Below are 26,164 nucleotides of genomic sequence, written 5' to 3'. Positions count from 1 at the left end.
TGAAATACATCTGCCCTAAAATGATATGCATTTCCAAATCTCAACATATATATACAGTGTATCACAAAAGTGAGTACACCCCTCACATTTCTGCAAATATTTTATTATATCTTTTCATGGGACAACACTATAGAAATAAAACTTGGATATAACTTAGAGTAGTCAGTGTACAACTTGCATAGCAGTGTAGATTTACTGTCTTCTGAAAATAACTCAACACACAGCCATTAATGTCTAAATGGCTGGCAACATAAGTGAGTACACCCCACAGTGAACATGTCCAAATTGTGCCCAAAGTGTCAATATTTTGTGTGACCACCATTATTATCCAGCACTGCCTTAACCCTCCTGGGCATGGAATTCACCAGAGCTGCACAGGTTGCTACTGGAATCCTCTTCCACTCCTCCATGATGACATCACGGAGCTGGTGGATGTTAGACACCTTGAACTCCTCCACCTTCCACTTGAGGATGCGCCACAGGTGCTCAATTGGGTTTAGTCCATCACCTTTACAGTTTTCGAAGGGAGGGGATCATGCTCTGTTTCAGAATGTCACAGTACATGTTGGAATTCATGTTTCCCTCAATGAACCGCAGCTCCCCAGTGCCAGCAACACTCATGCAGCCCAAGACCATGATGCTACCACCACCATGCTTGACTGTAGGCAAGATACAGTTGTCTTGGTACTTCTCACCAGGGCGCCGCCACACATGCTGGACACCATCTGAGCCAAACAAGTTTATCTTGGTCTCGTCAGACCACAGGGCATTCCAGTAATCCATGTTCTTGGACTGCTTGTCTTCAGCAAACTGTTTGCGGGCTTTCTTGTGCGTCAGCTTCCTTCTGGGATGACGACCATGCAGACCGAGTTGATGCAGTGTGCGGCGTATGGTCTGAGCACTGACAGGCTGACCTCCCACGTCTTCAACCTCTGCAGCAATGCTGGCAGCACTCATGTGTCTATTTTTTAAAGCCAACCTCTGGATATGACGCCGAACACGTGGACTCGACTTCTTTGGTCGACCCTGGCGAAGCCTGTTCCGAGTGGAACCTGTCCTGGAAAACCGCTGTATGACCTTGGCCACCACGCTGTAGCTCAGTTTCAGGGTGTTAGCAATCTTCTTATAGCCCAGGCCATCTTTGTGGAGAGCAACAATTCTATTTCTCACATCCTCAGAGAGTTCTTTGCCATGAGGTGCCATGTTGAATATCCAGTGGCCAGTATGAGAGAATTGTACCCAAAACACCAAATTTAACAGCCCTGCTCCCCATTTACACCTGGGACCTTGACACATGACACCAGGGAGGGACAACGACACATTTGGGCACAATTTGGACATGTTCACTGTGGGGTGTACTCACTTATGTTGCCAGCTATTTAGACATTAATGGCTGTGTGTTGAGTTATTTTCAGAAGACAGTAAATCTACACTGCTATTCAAGCTGTACACTGACTACTCTAAGTTATATCCAAGTTTCATGTCTATAGTGTTGTCCCATGAAAAGATATAATGAAATATTTGCAGAAATGTGAGGGGTGTACTCACTTTTGTGATACACTGTATATACAGTATATATATGTATAGATATATACTGTATATATACAGTATATATAATTGTAAACACAGATTGAGAAGCAGTAAGTGACTGTAGGCGGCACCTCTGATGTAGGTGGGTGTGGTTGGTGAGGTGGGAGGGAGGTTCTCTTGTTTTGACCTTCCCACGTGTGTGTGCTGTAAAAGCAGAGTAATGAAAGCAGGTACAGAGAAGTACAGAGTGTTGCTGCATGGATTTACATGTTCTGTGTGATTATAAGTAGTGATCACGAGTAATGAGAGTTATCTGCGAGTGAAAAGTTATTTTGAAGTGACACAGGCCGACCTGTGTGCATTTATTTGATTTGTTGACATTTTAAATTACCTTTGTTTTCGAAGTGGATAACATGGTGCTAACAGAACTGCTGTTACAAGATAGATAGATGCAGTTAAAGTATCGCAGTTGATCGATGATCAGATCAGCTGTTATCTGATCCAGACGAATGTAAGCCGCTATATTTGTTTAACTGGTACCATGATGGATCTGGCATGTCTCACTTCCTACTGGCCGCTCATCCGATTCCTCCTTCCTCTGGCTATAACCAACATAGCCATCGATTTTGGGGAGCAGGTAAGAATACAAGATTAAAACTGTAATGTAATGTTTCAGTGTCTGCACAACACGTGTTTGACTGAATAAACATGCTTATGTACCGTGTGTTCACAGTGTAATCAAAGTTTGCACACACAGCTTTGATCTGTCAAAGTAATAGTGCACGCTACTGAACACTTAAAGAACAGTCATAATAAAGTCTAGAAAGATTGTTAACATTCATAAATTCTGCATATATTACAGTAACAATCTTAACTGTTATGTTATGCAACATAATGTCGACGAACTACAGCGATATCATGTTTGACTCCTGTTGCTCATTGTGAAGTGTCGTTCACAAAGGAGTCGGTTCTTTTAAATAGGATACACTCTGTGAACCGACTCGCTTTAAAACCAACTTATACAGTAGCCAGTTCAAATGCAGTGGTGTAATTTCACCTTTTCATCAGTAATAAAATACAGTATAGTTTTTGATATACTGCACATCTGTATATCAAATAAAAATGTCCATGACGACGTTTTTTAATAACAACATAAACAAATCAAATTCCACTCAAATTATCTGCGTCATATTATGGAATTATTAAATGCACATATTGTTCAATGTGAATCTATAGGCACTCGTGTCTTGCAGATTTTACGTGTTTTGTTACAAACAAGTTTTACAAATTAAGTTTGATTTCCAAGATGTTTAAACAATCATTTATGGCAATTCAGGTAGCGCAGCGGTAAAGTACGCTAACACACCAGAGTTGGGATTTGGAATACATCATATCGAATCTCAGCTCTGCCTTTCCGACTGGGCTGGGTGGCTGTATGAACAACGATTGGCTGTTGTTCACAGGGTTAGGGGTAAAAAGTCGGATCATGGGTCCTCATAACTGGTGCAACTGCGGCCCCTGCTGGCTGACTGATGGCACCTGCCAGGGCTGAAGAATAATGCTGATGGGGGTGTGGCCCTCCGTACACAGTGCCTGTTGGTGTATGAACTCGACTCGTGCAGGTGAAAAATGCAGTCTGTACTGACTGTACGTGCCGGAGGGGGCGTATATCAGTTGAGAGGTATCCTCAGTCAGCGGTGGAGGGTCGAATCAGTATAGAGGACGCAATCAGGGTAATTGGACACGACTAGATTAGGGGAGAAAATTGGGGGAAAAAAGTGGGAAAAATAAAAAATTCAAAAAACAATAATTTATAAGACAGTTGTAGCCTATCGGTTAAGGCACTGGACTAGTAAGCAGAAGGTCACTGGTTCAAGCCTTACCACTGCCAGTTTGCTGCTGTTGGGCCCTTGAGCAAGGCACTTAACCCTTAATTGCTTAGACAATATACTGTCACAGTACTGTAAGTTGCTTTGGATAAAGGCGTCTGCTAAATGTCGAAAATGTAAATGTTAAAAATGTAAAAAAAAGACAGCCACTCTCCATTTTAAGAATTCCCAAGATCTTGCCACAAAAATCCCAAGATTGTCCTAAAAATCCCAAGTAACGCCAAAATTGTGAAGATAATTAGAACGTATTTTCACAATTATTCACAAAAACAAAAATCCCAAGTTAACTGACAAAGAAAAAGCCGGATCATTATCAGTATTAATATTTACAAACTGCAATATAGAAAAAAATATTAACGTGTCCTGATATGATTCGCTATCACTATCGGACTCCGACTGCTTCTGCAATTACCAAAAAATGGAAGTAAAATGCATAAATGACAACGGACATAATGTTATGTTCTCAAGTCCAAATAATGTAAGTAACTAAAGAAATAAATGTACAGTAGCCTCAAAAATGGCCAGCGGCAACCAAAGGTTATTATTTAGTAGTAGTATGCTTTGTCATTCCTTATATGACTGTAGACCATAAAATTGCATGCAGATTTCAATTGCTTAAGTGCAAATTAAAAATCCCAAGATTACTTGGCAAAATCCCCAAGTCACAAGTCGATCCCAAGATCTTAGAAAAATTCCCAAGGAGTGGCAACACTGCACACAGTGTGGGGCATCTTGTATTTAGCCCAGAACAGTTTTGCTTACCAGCCCTCTAAGCCAATAATGATTCAGTTACCTTTTTCATCATATCAGCCAGTCAGGAGCATTAGCCAGTTGATAATGTTGTTAACCAGAACTGATGTCTTGTTATTAAATAGTTAAGTAATTATTCGAAGAGTTGGCCAAACACAGTTGTCGAAACACTTCCAACAAATCTGATTAATGGATTTACTTTAGGACTTTTACCAGGATGAGGAATAAACATTGGCAATGTGAACGTTCTCGGTTCTCGGTTGCCTATGATCCCCCCGCCTTGTATTGCATAGTTGGAATGAATGTAAATATTGACACTGTTTTCACTGTACTAGACGTCCTTTAGTTTGTATATGGTAGTTCTTTCTATTAATTGCTGTATTTAAATGCAAATCAATGTTTGAACAAAAATAACTTGCTGACAGGCGCAGAGATGGTCCTCCCTTAGGTCATAGGTCACCTCTCTACTGGAATTTTAAACCACTTTTCTTTTGGCAGCTGCTCCAGGTCTATCAAATTTAAGAGGTGTCTATTCCCCTAACTGCTCTTCAATGATTTTAAATGGGATTTATATCTGATATCTGGACTAATTGCTGGGCATTTCAGAACTCATCAGCTCTTTGTCTGAATCCATTTCTTAGTGCAGATTTAAGTATTACTTGCATTAACTCTGAAGGCGAATTCATGGATCTCTGGTCCCAACGTAACACTTCCGAACTCTCTGGTAGTCTTTAGATCATGATGCCATGCATGCAAGTTATCCAGTGCCAGAAGCAGCAAAATAACCCTCCAAACATCCAAACATTTCAAAGGTCATATCACTTAGTTTGAAGGCGAAAAACAAACACACCTGCCAATTTCTTTAAGTGAGCAGTTGTTTGGGAGCTGACTTTTCATTGATGTGAGCTAAGGTCATTAATATAATCGACAGAGAAAATCCATAACGCTTGTCACATGTTACTTAACTGGTTTTTAAATATGCATCGCATGTTTCCATAGGAATGAATCGTTCCTCTGGGCAGTTTATAAGAGAATGTAAGATTTATTTTGAAGAATTAACAAAGCCTGACCTACAGTCAGCATTCTGATGTGTTCAAATGTACAAGCCAGTCAAGATATTTCACATCAAAGTTTACTATATGGCCCCCCCGGGCCATAAGCTTTGGACCCCTGGCCATAAGCTTATTGAACATCCTTTTCCAAAGCCATGGCCATTAATATGGAGTTGTCCAACATAGAGTGTTTCAACTCTTACTTCAGTTGATGTCAACTGTCATAAAAAGAACTGTTGACAATTTTGATTCAAGTAACATAGTGAATGCATTCTGAAACAAGAAAAAGCCTTTACCAAAATGTTGCCACCAGGTTGCAAACAGATCGAAATCCCTGAAGTTTAATCGACTAGGTGTTGTACTGTGTGTTCCCTTCATTTTTTGTTTCCTTAATAACTATCTGCCAAATCTGCCAACTAGGTAGTTGCAGCCCAGCATCCTGATATGCTGTAGGCATTAAAACCCAGAAGCTGAAGTCGGTTTAGCAGATCTTAATATAAGAGCAGTGTACATATGCTGCTGTTATGGCTTGCTAAGTTTTCAAAAAAGCGAATTCGAGTGATCATTACAGTGTTTGTTTTTGCTAAAACTATGCAAATGTATTTGGCTCGACTCACAGTTACTTTACAATGCAAATTCTCCCATTTCTGTGTAATAGACAGAAATAAAAGTACTAAAAAGATACATAATATGTGTACAAACGACATTCCCATGAACAACACTACCCCATACCATGCTTTACCATGTATATTTTTGGTTTTGGTGTTTGTTGTTATTAACTTTTTAATCACCTAATTATCTAATATTTCGCCCGATACATGAGTGCACTTCCGCACAAATATTCAGGCATCATGGCCCAGGTGGCGCAGCGGGATATTCCACTAGCACACCAGCGCCGAGGTTCTGAACACCCTGGTTCGAATCTTGGCGTTGCCAACGGTCGGCTGGGCGCCATCTAGCGGGCATAATTGGCAGTGCCTGTAGCAGACACTAATTGGCCACCGTGTCTGCTAGGGCGGGGTGACCGGACTATGTGGGTGGGGTTTTCAAACGCAGCGTAAGGACCCTGATTATCAGAAAGAGGCGTCAGTGCAGAATGCGTGGGCGAAAAAAAGGGGTCTGCTAGGGCTGAGCTTGGGTCGGAGAAAGCGTGAGCAGCAATATACCCTCCTCGAATGCAATAAGGGATCCCCAGCAGCAGAAGACAAATTGACAAATTGAAAGGGAGAAAATGCATAAATTAAAAAAGAACATTCAGGTATCATACACCCAGCAAGAGTGCCCACAAACAGCAGCTTAAATGAGAAAATCAAAGTAGTAGGGCTACAACTAGTAATTATTTTAATAATTGTTTATTCCTTCTTTTATTTAGTCTTTTTTTTATTAATTGATCAGTTGGTATATAAAAAAAAAACAATAAGTGACATAAATAAAATATACAAAACTTAAGAACACTTAAAATATTTGGCTTTATGGTATGAATGGGAAAGACTTTGTCAGTCATTATTTACCCATTTTAACCCATCAAGATTACATTTTTGTCTAAACCAGCGATCCTCAACCTTTTTTGCAGCACGGACCGGTTTCATAAAAGATATAATTTCACGGACCGGCGGGGGCGGGGGGATTTAAAATAGAACAACAATACTAATCACAAATGATGGAAAATCAGTGAGAACCCTGAGCTTTTTTTGCTGGGGTGATAGGGGTGATAGGGGTGATAGGAGAGATAGGAGACAATAACACCTGAAGTGTGTTGGAAAGGGAAGCAGTGTTGTCAGTGCTTTTGTAGCGATCTCTAATTATTTATTCTTTCTGTGCGGCCTGGTAATAAATGACGCACGAACCAGTACCGGTCCGTGGCAAGGTGGTTGGGGACCACTGGTCTAAACGATAAAAACTCAAACTTAACACAATACCCAGCAGTAATAACCATGGTTAGGAGACACCACACTTTCACTGCTCACAGTACAATTACTACATCATAATACAAGCTATGTCATAAAGCCAGCACTGTTTTAAAATGATTGGTTTATTTGATGAGTTGTTTATACACACTTTCTGTGCTCCTTTGCCTCATTCTACCATGCATACGACATGCTTTCTATTCAGTCTAACGCTATCGCTAACAGCAATCAAGACAAATTCAGAATAAGTGTACTTGGCTACTACATACATATTGACAATTCATCTACAGTCTTAAAAGCCATGTTAGTTTGGAATAAACTAGATTAATGTGCTAGACATGCTGCACCACCAAACAACCTCAAGTTGTTATGTTTATTATTAGTCTATTGCATGGGGCATTGTCATCTGTCTTTAGTCCTGAGTGTTATATAAGCCCCCCCTCCTCCAACTAACAGGTGCTTGTGGTCATGAGTCACAATAAGCTTTTAGAGGTTGCCACCTTTACTTATGAGACATATTTTAGATGGTTTATTGGAATGCCAAAATAGAGATGTTATAACTTCTGTATAAAAACACCTACCTCAAGAATAATACATTTAATAACTGTAAATGTAGCATATGTTTTACATGTATTGCATAATTTATATCTCTTGTTTGTGATTACAGGCTCTGAACAGAGGGATCGCCTCAGTAAAGGAGGACCGGGTGGAGATGCTGGCCAGCTATGGGCTTGCCTATTCGCTCATGAAGTTTTTTACCGGACCCATGAGTGACTTTAAGAGTGTGGGTTTGGTGCTTGTCCACAGCAGGAGGGATCGACAGAAGACTTTGCTGTGCATGGCTGTGGCTGGTATCATAGCCATGGTGTTTCACATTCTCATTGGTAGGTGTGATATTATTAGTGAACCAACATGGGAACTCTGGGTTGATGCAGATAATCAGTGTCTATGATGTACATTTGGTGGGGGGGTAACAAATATCCACCACTTTTAATATCCCACTGAAGTAATTCCCAATTCCTCAGTTGAAATTTTTCCACCCTTACTCTGGCCAGGGAGAGTCGCAGACTATCATGTGGGCCATTCGATATGCACAGTTGCTGGCACCTTCTTTTTCACTGGCCAGTGGTGGATTCTAACAGAGAGCCATGCTATGCTCCATGTGAAACCCCCACCTCGCCTGTGCCTAGACCAGACACAGAGAACTTCTATTATAGAGGCAGTGAGGACTAACCCCATCTGACCCTCCCACCCTCAGACTGGAAACCTGGTTAGGCCTGTAGCACCACTAAGATTTTAACTGTGACAAAACTCTGGGTTTTTGGCAGAGGAGAGTCGCTGACTATCATGCGGGCCATTCGATGTGCATAGTCGCTGGCACCTTCTTTTTTACCGGCCAGCAGCGGATTCTAACAGAAAGCCACACTGTTCTCCATGTGAAACCCCAACCTTGCCTGAGTCTAGACCAGACAAAGAGAACATCTAATATAGAGGCGGTGAGGACAAACCCCAGGTGACCTTCCCTCCCTTAGACATGGTCAGTTGTGCCAACTGGATATCTGGTCAGGCCTGTAGCACCAATAAAATCTTTACACAAGCGTCACATTACTAATATTTTTATTTAGGATGCACTTAAATTTAAATACTTTTAAATAGGGATTCAATATATATCTTTGTTTATGCTTATTAATACATTTTGTTTATTATAAATTATGAGTATTGCTTTCAAATTGTGTTTTTCTTCAACAGCTTACACAGATCTTGGATATTACATAATCAACAAGCTTCACCACGTTGATGAATCGGTCGGACAAAAGACACGAAAGGCGTTCCTGTACCTTGCGGTCTTTCCCGTACTGGATGGCATGGTGGGTGTACCACTTAATAGCTTTATTGAATAGCGTGAATGGTACATCTTCACGTGCAATTTTCGTTTCTCTATTTACTCACATGCCACAGGCCATTTTATGTGCTACATCAACCAAATGTGTGCACATAATTACTAACTTGCTCACATTTTTCTGTACACTTAATTACCACCTATTCATCAGTAGGACGACACCCCATCAGATTTAACCTCTATTATTTTATATTTCTCACGCTAAAGTTCAGATCTTCATATAAAATGGAATGCAGGCATAACAACAGCAAACAAAACATAGGTTTACAGTTGTGTAAGTAAAAAAAACGTTATACAACAAAGTTATACAACACCTACGTATATCACCCGTGTGAAAAAGTAAACTGGTTGTGTCACCTTTAGCAGCAACATCTGGAACCAAACGCTTTTGATAGCCGGAGATCATTGTTTCATTTTACTGTGGATGAATTTTTAACCATTGTTGACAGAATTGCTCAAATTTAGCCACATTAAAGGGATTCAAATAACAACTATCAATCTATGGTCCAACCACAGTATTTTAATATAGTTCAAGTTAGAAATATGACTAGACCACTTAAAACTGTCATTGTGATTGTTTTCAGTGTCCATACATTAATTAAACTCTTTATGTGCTATACCTAATACACGTACACCAGCTCAACACACTTTTTGCATACCTAATAAAGTGGTTGATGTGTGTGTGTGTGTGTGTGTGTATGTATGGGCATTGTTATGGAAATCAACATTATTAAATCAGATCTCTGATTAAAAAGGGGCTCTTAGATTTGCCAAAAGTCAGCTCAGGTGCAGATCAGACTATACGAATTTAATCCACATGCAATACAATTGTGTGTTCCATTTGTGTCATGTTACTTGTTATCTTATGTACAGTTTCTGATAAAAACAGACTTTTTGATGAATATGGAGTCTGTTGTAATGGAACATTCTGTCTTCTGTTTAGTTCTTCAGGCTTTTTTACATTCAGTTTACCTCTAATTGTATCCATCCATCTTGTTGCTGGTCGTCCTCTTCCTCCTTTACCTTGAGCTCTTCCAGGCTTTGAGTAAGAGGATGGGTTTGAAGGCATTAAACAATGAATTTATCTTTATTTGATGGCTAAAATGTACTAATTTACTTACATGCTTCACTTAAATGATTGATCTATAGAAAATAAAGTAAGCAGTTGGAGTTGCATCAATATATGGTTTGAAAAGGATAAACTAATTTGCAGTGTGTGTAGTAATTGGACCAAGTTTGAAAATGTTCTAAAACTAACACAGTGAAATTAAAGTTTGTAGCGTTCCTAATTCTTTTAGGTTTTACACCAGCTTAATTGGTAAAATAATTCTGTAGCAATAGCATTTTTTAATTAAAAATAAAAAATCACCAAAAGAACAGCAGGTCTTGGATCGGTTCCATATCAAATTATATATTTCGCTAAAACACCTACAATTATAATCTATAGCCATGTTACAAGCAGCACATCAAACAAAGTCTGATGGTTTTAGTTTCAACAATAAACTGCAGTTTTTTTCTCCAGCAGTTCTTTAAAATATGCTCTACCATTGTGAGGTTAATCATGGGGAATAAACAGAATCCTGGAATAATAAATAATGTCTGATTTGTTTTCTTCAAAGGCTTGGATTCATGCTGGCATCCTTTTGAAGCACAAATACAGCTTGGTGGTGGGTTCTGCTTCCATTTTGGATGTGGTAGCTCAGGTAATCACAAACACATCTAATATTCTGTTGTTAATGTCTTATACTAAAACTAAATTCAGTTTCTTTTTATAAGAACTGATATGTTGACTGTAAATATATGTAGCTTTGATAGAGGTGTGTAATCAGTGTTTGATTAAGATTAAAAAACATTGCAGGTTGTTACTTGGTTTGCCAGGAATTTACATCAGTTGTTTATAAGTTTATTTATATAGTTTATTTAAGCTAAAGCTCAGTCAGTATTATTGAAAGTAATGTTTATTAAGCTGTTGAGCATTTTAAATGTTCTTTTATATTCTCTTTAATTTTAATACTGCGCCACGTTTGACGATCATGTGATGAGCATGCTAAAGGCACAGTGCGTGATATATTTCCTCTTTCCTGATTTCCTTTATTTTTTTACATGTTGCGCTAAACTATTTCAGATCTTCATATAAAATAAAATGCAAAACACTGATAACAAAAGCAAACAAAACATAGGTTTACATTTGTGGAAGTAAAAAAAGGTTATACAACACCTATATCACCCATGTGAAAAAGTAAACTTGTTGTGCCACTTTTAGCAGCAGTAACCGCAGCCGCAGATCAGTGTTTCATATTACTGTGGAAGAATTGTTAGCCACATTAAAGGGGGTTGAACCATTAGGTATTGATTTGAGGTCCAACCATAGTATTTTAATATAGTTCAGGTCAGGAATTTGACTAGGCCACTAAAAACTGTCATTGTGATTGGTTTCAGTACCCACGTATTAATTTGCTCCTAAGTTTGATCTACAGATTAAGGGCTATTTACTGATGAATTTAATTCTTAAGTGTTATGGTTAAGTCAATATTGGCAAATCATCTTGCCTTTGATGCAGCAAAGCATTCCCATCATCACATTCCCATCATCACATCATCAAAGTCACAAAAGGAAAAAAACAGACTGCCATCAAGAACATGTTATTAGAGGTTTATGCAAACTTTTAACTTCGGTCGGTGGTACGTTCAAACAAGTGTGTATTGTAGTTCAAGTTCATTTCCGGTCTCTATTGAAGTCAACTGCTGACCTAACTATGAAAGAACCTAACATTTTGCATAGGTATTTATATAATGTGGTCTGATCTACATCCTGGTCATATAATACAAAATACATATTATACAAGACATACTTAGAATGTATATATTAAAAACATTGATTATATATTTATTTATACTAAAGGCTGAACATTTTTTTATTATTTCCAAAAGTCAGATGTTTCCTTGTTAATGACGGAGAAATGCTTTATAAAGATGTCCTGCCCTTTAAAGATGCACCATTTTTGAAACTTGTCCCAATACAGATTTATAAATGAGTGATTCAAAAAGCTGGGAATTGTTACAAAATGATTTAAAGACAGTATTTGCCACAATAAGACAAACAAATTTGTGTCAACAAATAGACACAATTCATCACTGTTCTTGCATTTTCTAACATTGGGTGTTCTGCAAAGATTATACTAGGCACAAGCAAATCACTTGTGACTTCAATGCCGAGGGAGAAACCGGTTCTGGGAAAAAAACCCGTCAAAACCAGTTTGAACCAGTCAGAAGGAAAAAAAAAAAAAACAAGTATTAAATAAAATGGTTTTGGAAAAAAAACAGGTCAGAACCGCTTTTGGGGAAAAAAAAAAGTCAAAACTGGTTTAAAAAAGTAAAAACCGGTCAGAACCAGTTAACTGAATAATAAATAACATGTACGGCTTCTGCTTCTGTTTTGTAGATTATTTTTGTTGCAATCCTACTCCACAGCAACCTGGAATGCGTTGAACCATTGCTTATTCCGATCCTCCCTTTGTACATGGGTGCACTGGTGCGCTTTACCATTGTGGGAGTGGGCTACTACTGCAAAGTTTATAGCAGCTCTCCAGAGTCCAGCAGCCAAGATATGGGGGTACAGTAACTTTATTCTTAATTTTTCAGTTTTATTTATTTATTTGTCTTCAATTATAATATAATACCAAAGTCAGCTCTACTTTCTTGTGAGCTTATATAGCATTAAGCACAATGTGAGTAAAAGCTATATGTAAGCCCATCACTAGGACATTTCAGCAATGACTAAATATTACAGCAATGAAAAATTTTAAGCTTTCACAAACCTACTTTCTGCTCATTACAGGTTTATTTGTGTTGTTTTCTAGGGAGATACCACAATCAAAAAGATGCTAAGTTTTTGGTGGCCACTGGCGCTGATTCTGGCCACCCAGAGAATCAGCAGACCCATTGTCAACCTGTTCGTGTCCCGAGATCTCAGTGGTGGCACTGCTGCAACAGAGGTTGGCCATTCTGGTTTTTAGTATGTGGTATTTGCCTAGCACTTTATTTTTTATTTCTCTTGAAAAGACCAACATTTAAAAAAAAAATTTCTGACAGGCTGTAGCGGTGCTCACAGCTACCTACCCGGTGGGACACATGCCGTATGGCTGGTTAACTGAACTACGAGCTGTCTTTCCAGCATTTGACAAGGTACCTATACATTTTTGTATTATTGTTCAGTATCCTGGTTCAAACAGGTCCTGACCCATTCAAACCGTTTTTTAATTTTTTTCTTCTAAACCGGTTGTGACCGGTTCAAACCGGTTTTGATTTTTATTTTTTTTTTCGAAACCGGTTCAAGCCGGTTTTGAAAAATCAAGTTTTTATTTTTTTTAAACCGGTTCTGACTGGTTCAAGCCAGTTCAAACTGGTTCAAGACCAGTTTTTACTTTTTTGTTTTTCTTGAAATCGTTCTGACCGGTTCTTTTTAGAATTTTATTGTAATTAAAAGAACATGAATTCAATAGATCCTTTCCAGCAATGTCAATTAACTAAAAAGTCTCACTATGCCACAATTGAAAAATAAACTCCATAAATGATAAGGTAAAAAAAAAGCTAAACGAAGGTTATAATTTATTTTAGTTCCCTTTAATATAATATTTACAGTGGAGGTATTGTTCAGGTGTTTTAGATAAACGTTTGTCTTCTTTTCCGTGTTTTGCTTGTGTTCAGTTACAATTTACAAAAGGATCTGAAACCATTTAGTTTGTCAAATATTTAAAAATCAAGGAAATCAGAAGAGGTCTCATACTTTCTTATTGCACTGTATATAGTGCAGGATTTATGTAACATGTCTGATAGGTTATGTAAGGTAAGTGTTGTTGGTTGGGTAATTTGTTATGTCAGACAGCTAGATGTCTGTTCTTTTTTTCATCACCCATAACGAGATCTTTGTTAACAATGGGAACCAATTCTGCAAACATGTCTTAAACTGTCCTGTTATGTGGAATGTTTTGAGATGTTCCACCTCTGTCAGTATGTTGTTCATCATAACTATTCATGCCTGTAATTACACAGCAGCTGTGTAATGGTGACGATTTGCTTCTTTGACCGTGGTGGTGGAAACCTACCAGAATGGCTATGATTCACGTGTTTGTGTTTGGTTTGACTGAAGAAGGACATAATCTGCTTTTAATAAGGGATACTGACATTTACTTGTAGAAATTGTTAGGAGTTAGTCAATACATAGTATATTAGTAAAAATTATATCTGTATAACGTGGTGTAGTCTTCATTTTTAGGTAGTTAGGTAGGGGATTGGGTTTATATCTGAATATCATCAGTACGTACATCTTTATTTGCATTTAAATGAATTTAGTCTTTGTTTGGAAGATCTGAAAAACTGACCAGATGTTTTTTGGGTGGTGGACCAATTTTTGCATTGCAGTGACACTAATCTGGTAGTGACTATGTTTTTGTACTGGTATGAGTGTATCAGTGCATTTAAAAATGCAGATGCCTGTAGTGTCAGCTAAGGCCAGTGTTAATCCATAATAGACTAAGAGATTAAGCAAAAATAGCTATTTTTGAGAGTAGCATGGAGGAAACTGTAAGAGAAACATAGGGCTTGTTTGACACCTGGATGATTCCCAAACCTTTTGGAGGAATTAAACATTATATCAGCTGCCAAACATGGCCGTGATGATATAATGTAAGGGTGTAAGGGTGCTTTACTGCATCCGGGTTTGAAGGACTTTCAATTACTGAGGAAGAAATTCTATTTTCTGTAAAAAATCTAGGAAGTGAATTATATATGGAGAATCACCTGTTTGTGAGCTGAAGCTGAGATGTAATTTTTTGAGATGTAAACCAGTTTTAACCGGTTTTGACAAAAATAAAGTCCAAAAAAACTGGATCAAACCAGTTCAAACCGGTTTTGACCAAAAAACAAAACAAAACAAAAAGGTTCCAACTGGATCTGACAAAAAATGTAATAAAAAACTGGATCAAACCGGTTCAAACAAAAAAAAATTAAAACAACTGGATCAAACCGGTTCTAACAAAAAAAAGGTTCAAACTTTTTTTGATCCAAAAAAGTGGATCAAACCTGTTCATACTGGTTCTGACAAAAAAAAAAAAAAAAAAACAGGATCAAAACAGTTCAAACCAGTTCAAACCAGTTCTGACCAAAAAAATTGAAAAAAAAACTGGTTCTGACAAAAAAAAATAAAAAATAAAAAGAAACTGGATTAAACCGGTTCAAACCTGTTCTGACCAAAAAAAAAAAAAAAAAAATTAAAAACAGTTCTGACAAAAAAAAAATACATTTTGTGAGACCTAAAACAAGACATTTATGTCCAGAAAGGTGTTCCCCACACAGTATTTCTGTTTTCATTTTCATATTTATGTGGACAGTGACCTTAAAGCAGGTGTGACTACAAAATTTTTGTCCAATAATAAGAACTTGCATTTGCTCTGTGCTGATCCCTCTTTTTATGTCTCTTTTGCTTAGCCAAATAACAGAATGTTTATTTAAATAATTGTTTTTTTAATGTAGGCCTGCATTAAGCAACAATATTTTTGTTTCCATTTTAACACAGAACAATCCAACCAACAAGTTAATCGAAGGTGCTGATGTGACAAAATCCCATATCAAGAGGTTTACGTTTGCCTGCTTTACTCTCTCTTTAATGGTAAGCATGCCATATATCATACATACAGATCTCAGCACTAGTGGGCTAGCGTGTTTTATGTTTTTGTGTTCTCTTTTCTGATTTGCATATGTCTGTGCTAACTACAGAACATGCAGTACTTTAAATTAATAAACAGACAGTGATTAGCCTAAAGCTGGTGCACTTCAGGTCATTTATCTTCAGTGTTGTTACTTGTGAGCACATGCTTTATGATAAACGGAAAAAGGAAGAATTACCCAAAGGCTGATTGGTAGTTTGTGTTCATCTACACAGCCAGGAGCCAGCGAGAGTACCAGTAGCTCAAGTCAAAAACAACTCACACAATAAAAAACATTGTGCACATAAGAGTTATACACCGATCAGCCATAACATTAAAACCACCTCTACACTCACTGTCCTTTTTATCAGCTCCACTTATAGAACCATATAGAAGCACTTTGTAGTTCTACAATTACTGACTGTAGTCCATCTGTTTCTCTGCATGCTTTGTTAGCCCCCTTTCGTGCTTTTTTTCAATGGTCAGGACTCTCCCAGGACCACCACAGAGCAGGTATTATTTGGGTAATGGGTCATTCTAAGCACTGCAGTGACACTGACATGGTGGTGGTGTGTTAGTGTGTGTTGTGTTGGTATGAGTGGATAAGACACAGCAATGCTGATGGACACCTCACTGTCACTGCTGGACTTAGAATAGTCCACCAACCACAAACATCCAGCCAACAGTGCCCTGTAGACAGCATCCTGTGACCACTGATGAAGGTCTAGAAGATGACCGACTCAAACAGCAGCAATAGATGAGCGATCGTCTCTGACTTTACATCTACAAGGTGGACCAACTAGGTAGGAGTGTCTTATAGAGTGGACAGTGAGTGGACACGGTGTTTAAAAACTCGAGCAGCGCTGCTGTGTCTGATCCACTCATACCAGCACAACACACACTAACACACCACCACCATGTTATTGTAACTGCAGCGCTGAGAATGATCCACCACCTAAATAATACCTGGTTTGATCCGCTTTCATCAGGTTTAAACCAGTTTGATCCAGTCACTAAACTATTTATGTTCGTTCAGAACCGCTTTGTTCCAATTTGAACTGGTTTGATCCAGTCAGAACCAGGTTTTTTTTACGGACCAAACTGGATCAAACTGGTTTAAAAAGGTTAAAACCGGTTCTGACCGGAGATAAATAGTTTAGCTGCATCATGTAATTAAAAAAACAAACTAAAATACTTATGAGGCAGACCGGCCAGCATTTAGGGACTGGAGCGAGTTGATTTGAAGGCTGATCCCTGGTAAACCACTGTGGTTTGAGAGCAGCTTTTCAGTTCAACAACAGGAAGTTCTGTGGTCTGAACTACTTCTGGGGTGTCGGTCAGTCTCAGAAAGGTGGGATAAGAGAAGGATAGGACACATAGACTCTCTGAGAGAGGCTGTTTTACTGTAAACAAGTCATTCAAGTCCTTGCTTAGCCCACAGTGCCAAACATGCCCACTGGGTAAAAAGTGGGCACGACATGAAAAGCACTGCCTAACCATGCCCCTGCCAGGACAAGCCCTGCATGTCTGTGTTAGAACCATGACACAACATTCTGTACTCTTAACACATTCAAAACACCACCGTGATAATTACAATCAGGCAGACAATGCACAGTGTAGGATGTGATTGACAGAATTACACGTTAAAATGTTTTATGTGGGCAAAAGTATGTAGACGCCCTTGCTGATATTGAGTTCAAATGTTTTACCCACACTAATTGCTCAAACGTGTAGAAAATCACTAATTTGAACTAAATGACATGCTTTTCAACCTTGTGGCAACAGTCTGGAAGACCCTGTTTCAGCATGACGATGCCCAGTGCACAAAACTAGATTCTTAAAACATGATTGGGCAAGTTTGATGTGGTAAAAATTGGTCTATGGTCTATGATCAGTCTGACCTTAGTAATGCCATACCATTGTTTCTACACTCACTGTCCATTTTGGAGATGAAGGTTTAGAAGTTGACCAACTCAACTAGGTAGGAGTGTCTAATAGAGTGGACAGTGAGTGGACACGGTATTTAAAAACTCCAGCAGCGCTGCTGTGTCTGATCCACTCATACCAGCACAACACACACTAACACACCACCACCATGTTATTGTCAGTGCAGTGCTGAGAATGATCCACCACCCAAATAATACCTGCTCTGTGGTGGTCCTGACCATTGAAGAACAGGGTGAAAGCATGCTAACAAAGCATGCAGAGAAATAGATGGACTACAGTCAGTAATTGTAGAACTACAAAGTGCTCCTGTATGGTAAGTGGAGCTGATGAAATAGATAGTGAGTGTAGAAACAAGGAGGTGGTTTTAATGTTATGGCTGATCAGTGTAAATGTCTAATGGAGACACTTATTTTGTTTAATGACTTCTGTGTTGTTTTGGCACTGTGCTTTGGGTCACTGCCACCTGTTTAAGCCTTCTGGAAGATAGTTTGTATACAAAGTCTTTTTGTACTTTGCACCATTTATTCCCCAGTTAGTCCTGACCGGATTGTGGCCAGGTTCCTGTTGCTGAAAAGCATCCCCATAACCAAATGTTACTACCACCAGCATATTTTGCAAATTTCGAATATCATCACCTGTCTAATGTGCTCTGATAGATTAATGCAAATATACACTTTTTAGATATTCAGCTTTTGGATATGCCCTCGCCCCATAAAGACTATTTTGGTGTAACATTCAATAACGTGCTATTTGTCATTATGATGTAACTGTAAAAGACAGATCCACACATTTTTAAACGATTTATATTTTTTCTTTATTTAGACACCAATCTATTGTTTTGTTTCTTTTCCATCTAGCTATGTTTTATAGTGTTCTGGATCCCTGGTCTGTCAGAGACGATCCTGGTGGACGTGATCGGAGTAGATGCAAATTTTGCCCAGCTCTGCATTGTTCCTCTTCGGATCTTCTCGTTCTTCCCTGTGCCAGGTCAGATCCCACGCCCACCTCAACTAGTACATAAAACCTCTGTGCCAAAATAAAATCTACAGAAGACATACATACTTTCACTGTTTTTAGAGTGAATTAGGATTTAGTCAATATGACTAAATATTCTACATGAGTTTAATAAGTCTAACAGTTGAGTCTTAATATTAAATCTTTGGGTGTAAAAAAAAATGGAACAGTGAGATGTAGAAGTGCTTTGTCCTATACAAAACTGGTTCTGTCCTGATCTAACCGTTTTTTTTTTTTTTTTTTTTTTTTTTTTTTTTTTTTTTTTTTTTTTTTTTTTTTTTGTGGAATTTAATTTTTTCTTTTTTAAACCAGTTCAAACTGCATATAATGAACTGGTCAAAACTGGTTTGAACCGGTCAGAACCGGTTTGCTCTGTTTATATATATATATATATATATATATATATACTGTATATATACAGTATATATACAGGGGTTGGACAAAATAACTGAAACACCTGTCATTTTAGTGTGGGAGGTTTCATGGCTAAATTGGACCAGTCTGGTGGCCAATCTTCATTAATTGCACATTGCACCAGTAAGAGCAGAGTGTGAAGGTTCAATTAGCAGGGTAAGAGCACAGTTTTGCTCAAAATATTGCAATGCACACAACATTATGGGTGACATACCAGAGTTCAAAAGAGGACAAATTGTTGGTGCACGTCTTGCTGGCACATCTGTGACCAAGACAGCAAGTCTTTGTGATGTATCAAGAGCCACGGTATCCAGGGTAATGTCAGCATACCACCAAGAAGGACAAACCACATCCAACAGGATTAACTGTGGACGCAAGAGGAAGCTGTCTGAAAGGGATGTTCGGGTGCTAACCCGGATTGTATCCAAAAAACATAAAACCACGGCTGCCCAAATCACGGCAGAATTAAATGTGCACCTCAACTCTCCTGTTTCCACCAGAACTGTCCGTCGGGAGCTCCACAGGGTCAATATACACGGCCGGGCTGCTATAGCCAAACCTTTGGTCACTCGTGCCGATGCCAAACGTCGGTTTCAATGGTGCAAGGAGCGCAAATCTTGGGCTGTGGACAATGTGAAACATGTATTGTTCTCTGATGAGTCCACCTTTACTGTTTTCCCCACATCCGGGAGAGTTACGGTGTGGAGAAGCCCCAAAGAAGCGTACCACCCAGACTGTTGCATGCCCAGAGTGAAGCATGGGGGTGGATCAGTGATGGTTTGGGCTGCCATATCATGGCATTCCCTTGGCCCAATACTTGTGCTAGATGGGCGCGTCACTGCCAAGGACTACCGAACCATTCTGGAGGACCATGTGCATCCAATGGTTCAAACATTGTATCCTGAAGGCGGTGCCGTGTATCAAGATGACAATGCACCAATACACACAGCAAGACTGGTGAAAGATTGGTTTGATGAACATGAAAGTGAAGTTGAACATCTCCCATGGCCTGCACAGTCACCAGATCTAAATATTATTGAGCCACTTTGGGGTGTTTTGGAGAAGCGAGTCAGGAAACGTTTTCCTCCACCAGCATCACGTAGTGACCTGGCCACTATCCTGCAAGAAGAATGGCTTAAAATCCCTCTGACCACTGTGCAGGACTTGTATATGTCATTTCCAAGACGAATTGACGCTGTATTGGCCGCAAAAGGAGGCCCTACACCATACTAATAAATTATTGTGGTCTAAAACCAGGTGTTTCAGTTATTTTGTCCAACCCCTGTATATATATATAAAATATTTAATCTGGTTTGATGTTTTTTTTTTTTTTTTTTTAAACAACAACAAAAAAACTGGTCAGAACCAGTTTGATCTGTTTTTTAAAAACTAAAAAAAAAAACCTAACTGGTCAAAACCGGTTTGAACTAGTTTGATCTGTTTTATTTTTTATTTATTTAAAAATATTTATATAAAATATTTAATCTGGTTTGCTCTGTTTTGAATTGGTCAGAACCGGCTTGATCTGTTTTTTAAAAATAAAAAAAATGAACCGGTCAAAAACGGTTTGATGTTTATTTTTAAATAATAAAAAAAAACTAGTCAAAACCGGTATGGATCGGTTAGAACTAGTTTGATTTGGTTTATTAAAAAAAAATTTAATATATGAACCGGTCAAACCGACTTGATCCGGTCAGAACTGATTTAAACTGTTTTTTTTCCATTGGTAATTTAAAAAAATGACAAGAAAATGTAAAAAATGTACACTTTTTACGGCATAAATCGATCATTTTTTTATTTTAATGTAGCATGCAGCTATTTAGATGTGGGCTTGCATTAGTATTTTGAATCATTGTCATGCTGCATAACCCATTAAACCTCAACTTTAGCTGGACAGATTTTTTATACTCTCCTCAGCACTTCCACACCACCACACTACCACTGACATGTTTTCCTGTACTGTAATTCTCATGTTTTGAATAATTTATATACAGTGTATCACAAAAGTGAGTACACCCCTCACATTTCTGCAGATATTTCAGTATATCTTTTCATGGGACAACACTGACAAAATGACACTTTGACACAATGAAAAGTAGTCTGTGTGCAGCTTATATAACAGTGTAAATTTATTCTTCCCTCAAAATAACTCAATATACAGCCATTAATGTCTAAACCACCGGCAACAAAAGTGAGTACACCCCTAAGAGACTACACCCCTAAATGTCCAAATTGAGCACTGCTTGTCATTTTTTTCCTCCAAAATGTCATGTGATTTGTTAGTGTTACTAGGTCTCAGGTGTGCATAGGGAGCAGGTGTGTTCAATTTAGTAGTACAGCTCTCACACTCTCTCATACTGGTCACTGAAAGTTCCAACATGGCACCTCATGGCAAAGAACTCTCTGAGGATCTTAAAAGACGAATTGTTGCGCTACATGAAGATGGCCAAGGCTACAAGAAGATTGCCAGCACCCTGAAACTGAGCTGCAGCACAGTGGCCAAGATCATCCAGCGTTTTAAAAGAGCAGGGTCCACTCAGAACAGACCTCGCGTTGGTCGTCCAAAGAAGCTGAGTGCACGTGCTCAGCGTCACATCCAACTGCTGTCTTTGAAAGATAGGCGCAGGAGTGCTGTCAGCATTGCTGCAGAGATTGAAAAGGTGGGGGGTCAGCCTGTCAGTGCTCAGACCATACGCCGCACACTACATCAAATTGGTCTGCATGGCTGTCACCCCAGAAGGAAGCCTCTTCTGAAGTCTCTACACAAGAAAGCCCCCAAACAGTTTGCTGAAGACATGTCAACAAAGGACATGGATTACTGGAACCATGTCCTATGGTCTGATGAGACCAAGATTAATTTGTTTGGTTCAGATGGTCTCAAGCATGTGTGGCGGCAATCATTTGAGGAGTACAAAGATAAGTGTGTCATGCCTACAGTCAAGCATGGTGGTGGGAATGCCATGGTCTGGGGCTGCATGAGTGCAGCAGGTGTTGGGGAGTTACATTTCATTGAGGGACACATGAACTCCAATATGTACTGTGAAATACTGAAGCAGAGCATGATCCCCTCCCTCCGGAAACTGGGTCGCAGGGCAGTGTTCCAGCATGATAATGACCCCAAACACACCTCTAAGACGACCACTGCTTTATTGAAGAGGCTGAGGGTAAAGGTGATGGACTGGCCAAGCATGTCTCCAGACCTAAACCCAATAGAACATCTTTGGGGCATCCTCAAGCGGAAGGTGGAGGAGCGCAAAGTCTCGAATATCTGCCAGCTCCGTGATGTCGTCATGGAGGAGTGGAAAAGCATTCCAGTGGCAACCTGTGAAGCTCTGGTAAACTCCATGCCCAGGAGAGTTAAGGCAGTTCTGGGAAATAATGGTGGCCACACAAAATATTGACACTTCAGGAACTTTCACTAAGGGGTATACTCACTTTTGTTGCCGGTGGTTTAGACATTAGTGGCTGTATATTGAGTTATTTTGAGGGAAGAATAAATTTACACTGTTATATAAGCTGCACACAGACTACTTTTCATTGTGTCAAAGTGTCATTTTGTCAGTGTTGTCCCATGAAAAGATATACTTAAATATCTGCAGAAATGTGAGGGGTGTACTCACTTTTGTGATACACTGTATATAAGCACACTGTTCATACTGAGAAAGTTCATTTTGTGTGTTCCAGTGACCATTCGGGCTCATTTGACTGGTTGGTTGATGACTCTGAAGAAGACGTTTGTGCTTGCACCTAGCTCTGTGCTGAGGATCATTGTACTAATCTCTAGTCTACTTCTGCTTCCCTATATTGGGTGAGCAAAAACATTCAAAAAAGATTTATCATCCTATTGGTCTAAAGTCTCGTGACTTGACTCTGACTCGTATTTTGTGACTTGTGAACATCTCTGGTATGAAGTGCTCATGTTTTGAGTCTCTGTGTGTTGTGTAGGGTGCATGGTGCTTCATTAGGAGTAGGCTCTCTACTGGCTGGATTCCTTGGTGAAGCAACAATGGTGGCAGTGGGTGCAGGTTATGTGTACCATCAACGGGTGAGCAGATTCTAGAGCTAGTTTCTCTGCATCCATTAGTCGAAGCCTAAAGCATAATCATATGACAGTTTAAAGAGTCCTGTACAGATTTCGGAAAGTTATGCATTATTTACTTTTTAGGAATAAATTGAATTCAAGAATAGATTATATTCTTTATTTTACTGAACAGATGAGCTAATTAATCACAAAATTCTAGCAATTCTAGCAAAAAAATCTAAAACGAGCAATCTTTCCTCTATACGATTCATTTGCAAGTATTTAATCCAAAATTGCAGTTAAGGTCAAAGCTTTAATGACACCAAATAAGTTTTATTTTAGATTTCTTATGTTACATTGTATGAATAACATACACTGATCAGCCATAACATTAAAACCACCTCCTTGTTTCTACACTCACTGTCCATTTAATCAGCTCCACTTACCATATAGAAGCACTTTGTAATTCTACAATTACTGACTGTAGTCCATCTGTTAGCCTGCTTTCACCCTGTTCTTCAATGGTCAGGACCCCCACAGGACCACCACAGAGTAAGTATTATTTGGGTGGTGGATCATTCTCAGCACTGCAGTGACAATGACATGGTGGTGGTGTGTTAGTGTGTGTTGTGCTGGTATGAGTGGATCAGACACAGCAGCACTGCTGGAGTTTTTAAATACCGTGTCCACTCACTGTCCACTCTATTAGATACACCTACCTAGTTGGTCCACCTTGTAGATGTAAAGTCAGAGATGATCGCTCATACCAGCACAACACACACTAACACACCACCACCATTTTCAATGTCACTGCAGTGCTGAGAATGATCCACCACCCAAATAATACCTGCTCTGTAGTCCTGACCATTGAAGAACAGCATGAAAGGGGGCTAACAAAGCATATAGAGAAACAGATGGACTACAGTCAGTAATAGAACTACAAAGTGCTTCTATATGGTAAGTGGAGCTGATAAAATGGACAGTGTGTGTAGAAACAAGGAGGTGGTTTTAATGTTATGGCTGATCGGTGTATATACACAAATGGATGTAGCTGGACATTTTACAGTCTGTAGGCTGCAAGTAGAAATGACACGAACAAAGCAGATCTGATTACAGTCAGTGCTCAAAACAAAATTTCCCCCCTAAAAACCCACCTAAATACATAATAAACACTTATTCTGTACATAACTTTCTTTTTTCTTATCTTTTTTATTCACTACAGAGAAAAAAATCGAATCCAGCTGCACAAGGAGACAACATGTCCCCGATGAGTGAGGTCACAACCACGACTCAGTTAAACGAGATCCAAGTGAAAGGAGAGGAAGACGATGAAGGGCAGCACGGCGAGCACAGGGCGTTAAATTAATATCTGGAAACTGGAACTGATATTATCAGGGATTTTGACGATCAGTTGAATTAGCTTTTATCAAAAGCAAGATATTGCAGGACTGCAAAATGGAGCTTGTTTGCACAGATAATACCTTATAAAAAGCACTTTTTCTACCTTTGTTTTTCTTTTGTTTTTTTTTGTGCCAATAAACTTTTGTCAAATTTGCAGTTGAGAATGTCCAGATGATGTCTGTTGGTTCTTCACATTTACCAGTCAAAAACACTGGAAACTGGATCAAACTGGTTCTGATCGGATCATTAAAAATGATGAGAATGTTTATTACCAGGACTTTTAACATTTTTTAAAAACATTTTCAACATGTTTTAAAACATTTTCACTATTCATACATTATTCGCTTATATAGCATTAAGCACAATTTGAGTAAAAGCTGTATTTAAGGCCATCACCAGGACATTTCAGCAATGACTAAATATTACAGCAATGAAAAATTTAAAGCCTTTACAAACCCTTCTTTCTGTTCATTTAAAAAAAAAAAAAAAAAAGCCCAAAAAAAAGAAAAAAAAAAGGTCCAAAACGGGTCCAAAAAGAACAAATCCAGTTTTTTTTTTTTTTTTGTCAAAACCAGTTTGATCCTGATTGATCCATTTTGTTCAAATTTTTTTCCTTTTTTTTTTTCCCATTTTCTTCAGTTCTTTGTCTTTTTTTTTTTGTCAAAACTGGTTTGAACCAGTTTGATCCAGTTTTCTTTTTTCATTTTGTTTTTCAATTTTTTTTTTTCCCAATTTGTTCTTCATTTTATTTATTTATTTATTTTTGGTCAAAACCAGTTTTTTGTTTTTTTTTGTCAAAACCCCAATTTCTTTTTTTTGTCAGAACTGGTTTGATCCAGTTTTTTTCCAATTTTATTTCACCCAGTTTTTTTTCTTCAATTTTTTTATTGAATTTCTTTTTGTCAAAACCGGTTTGAACCAGTTTTATTTTTCTCAGTTTATTTTGGTTTGAACTGGGTTTTTTTATGTTAAAAATGTAATAATAAAAAAAAAAGGTTTAAACCGGTTTATTTTTAGTTCATTTTTAAACTGTCTAATACTCTAACCTAGGATCAAATCTACAACTGTTAGGAAATTAAAATAATAGTGAATTGTTAAGAAATTAAAATTATAGTTGTTGGGAAATTAAAATAATACCCTCTACTTTTAGGCTCTGATTGACCGTGACAAAAGATAGTAGCTGTACGTGCTGAACGCACACAATGTTCCACAACCATTGTTTTTGGTACGTGGTGATTGCTTAACTATCAAGGCCACTAAAGGCAAATGCAGATTGTGAAAAACATCTCCGTATATCATAATAAATTCCACTCTCCCCTGAACCAAGGAAGGGCTAACTGATAAAAGACACACATGCATTCTGCTCATGGTCAGTTCTCCTTTTTCACTCGCTGAGACAGGGAAAACTACCCGTGGCCACGTAGAGACTGGGATTGCCGTTTCTGTTTTAAAAAAAATTCAGTAAATGACTAAACTAAACTTTTGTGTTGTGTGATCAATCAAACCAAAGATTCGTCTTTGACACAACCTAAAACTGTATCCTTAGATAACAATTTTGTTGATATTGTAGTCTTTGCATTTCGCTCGTCTCAAGACTGAGTTAGCACTTTAAGATCTTAACATGTCCCAATGATCA

General features: G+C 38.5%; 1 protein-coding gene across 1 annotated transcript; it reads left to right on the top strand.

The window, feature by feature from the left end:
* Positions 1-2,010: 2,010 nt before the first annotated feature.
* Positions 2,011-24,682, top strand: ankha (ANKH inorganic pyrophosphate transport regulator a). Its single transcript, XM_062985680.1, has 12 exons — positions 2,011-2,167; positions 7,796-8,012; positions 8,878-8,996; positions 10,648-10,731; positions 12,470-12,640; positions 12,888-13,022; positions 13,120-13,212; positions 15,602-15,694; positions 18,536-18,665; positions 22,791-22,914; positions 23,052-23,151; positions 24,350-24,682. Exons 1-12 carry the CDS (start codon positions 2,072-2,074, stop codon positions 24,491-24,493), a joined length of 1,506 nt encoding a protein of 501 aa, XP_062841750.1. The 5' UTR covers positions 2,011-2,071; the 3' UTR covers positions 24,494-24,682.
* Positions 24,683-26,164: the final 1,482 nt, after the last annotated feature.

The sequence above is a fragment of the Trichomycterus rosablanca genome, chromosome 23 (genome assembly GCF_030014385.1).
Source record: "Trichomycterus rosablanca isolate fTriRos1 chromosome 23, fTriRos1.hap1, whole genome shotgun sequence".
Lineage (NCBI taxonomy): Eukaryota > Metazoa > Chordata > Actinopteri > Siluriformes > Trichomycteridae > Trichomycterus > Trichomycterus rosablanca.
Note: the sequence above shows the minus strand (reverse complement) of the source record. Positions and strands in the feature narration are given on the sequence as shown.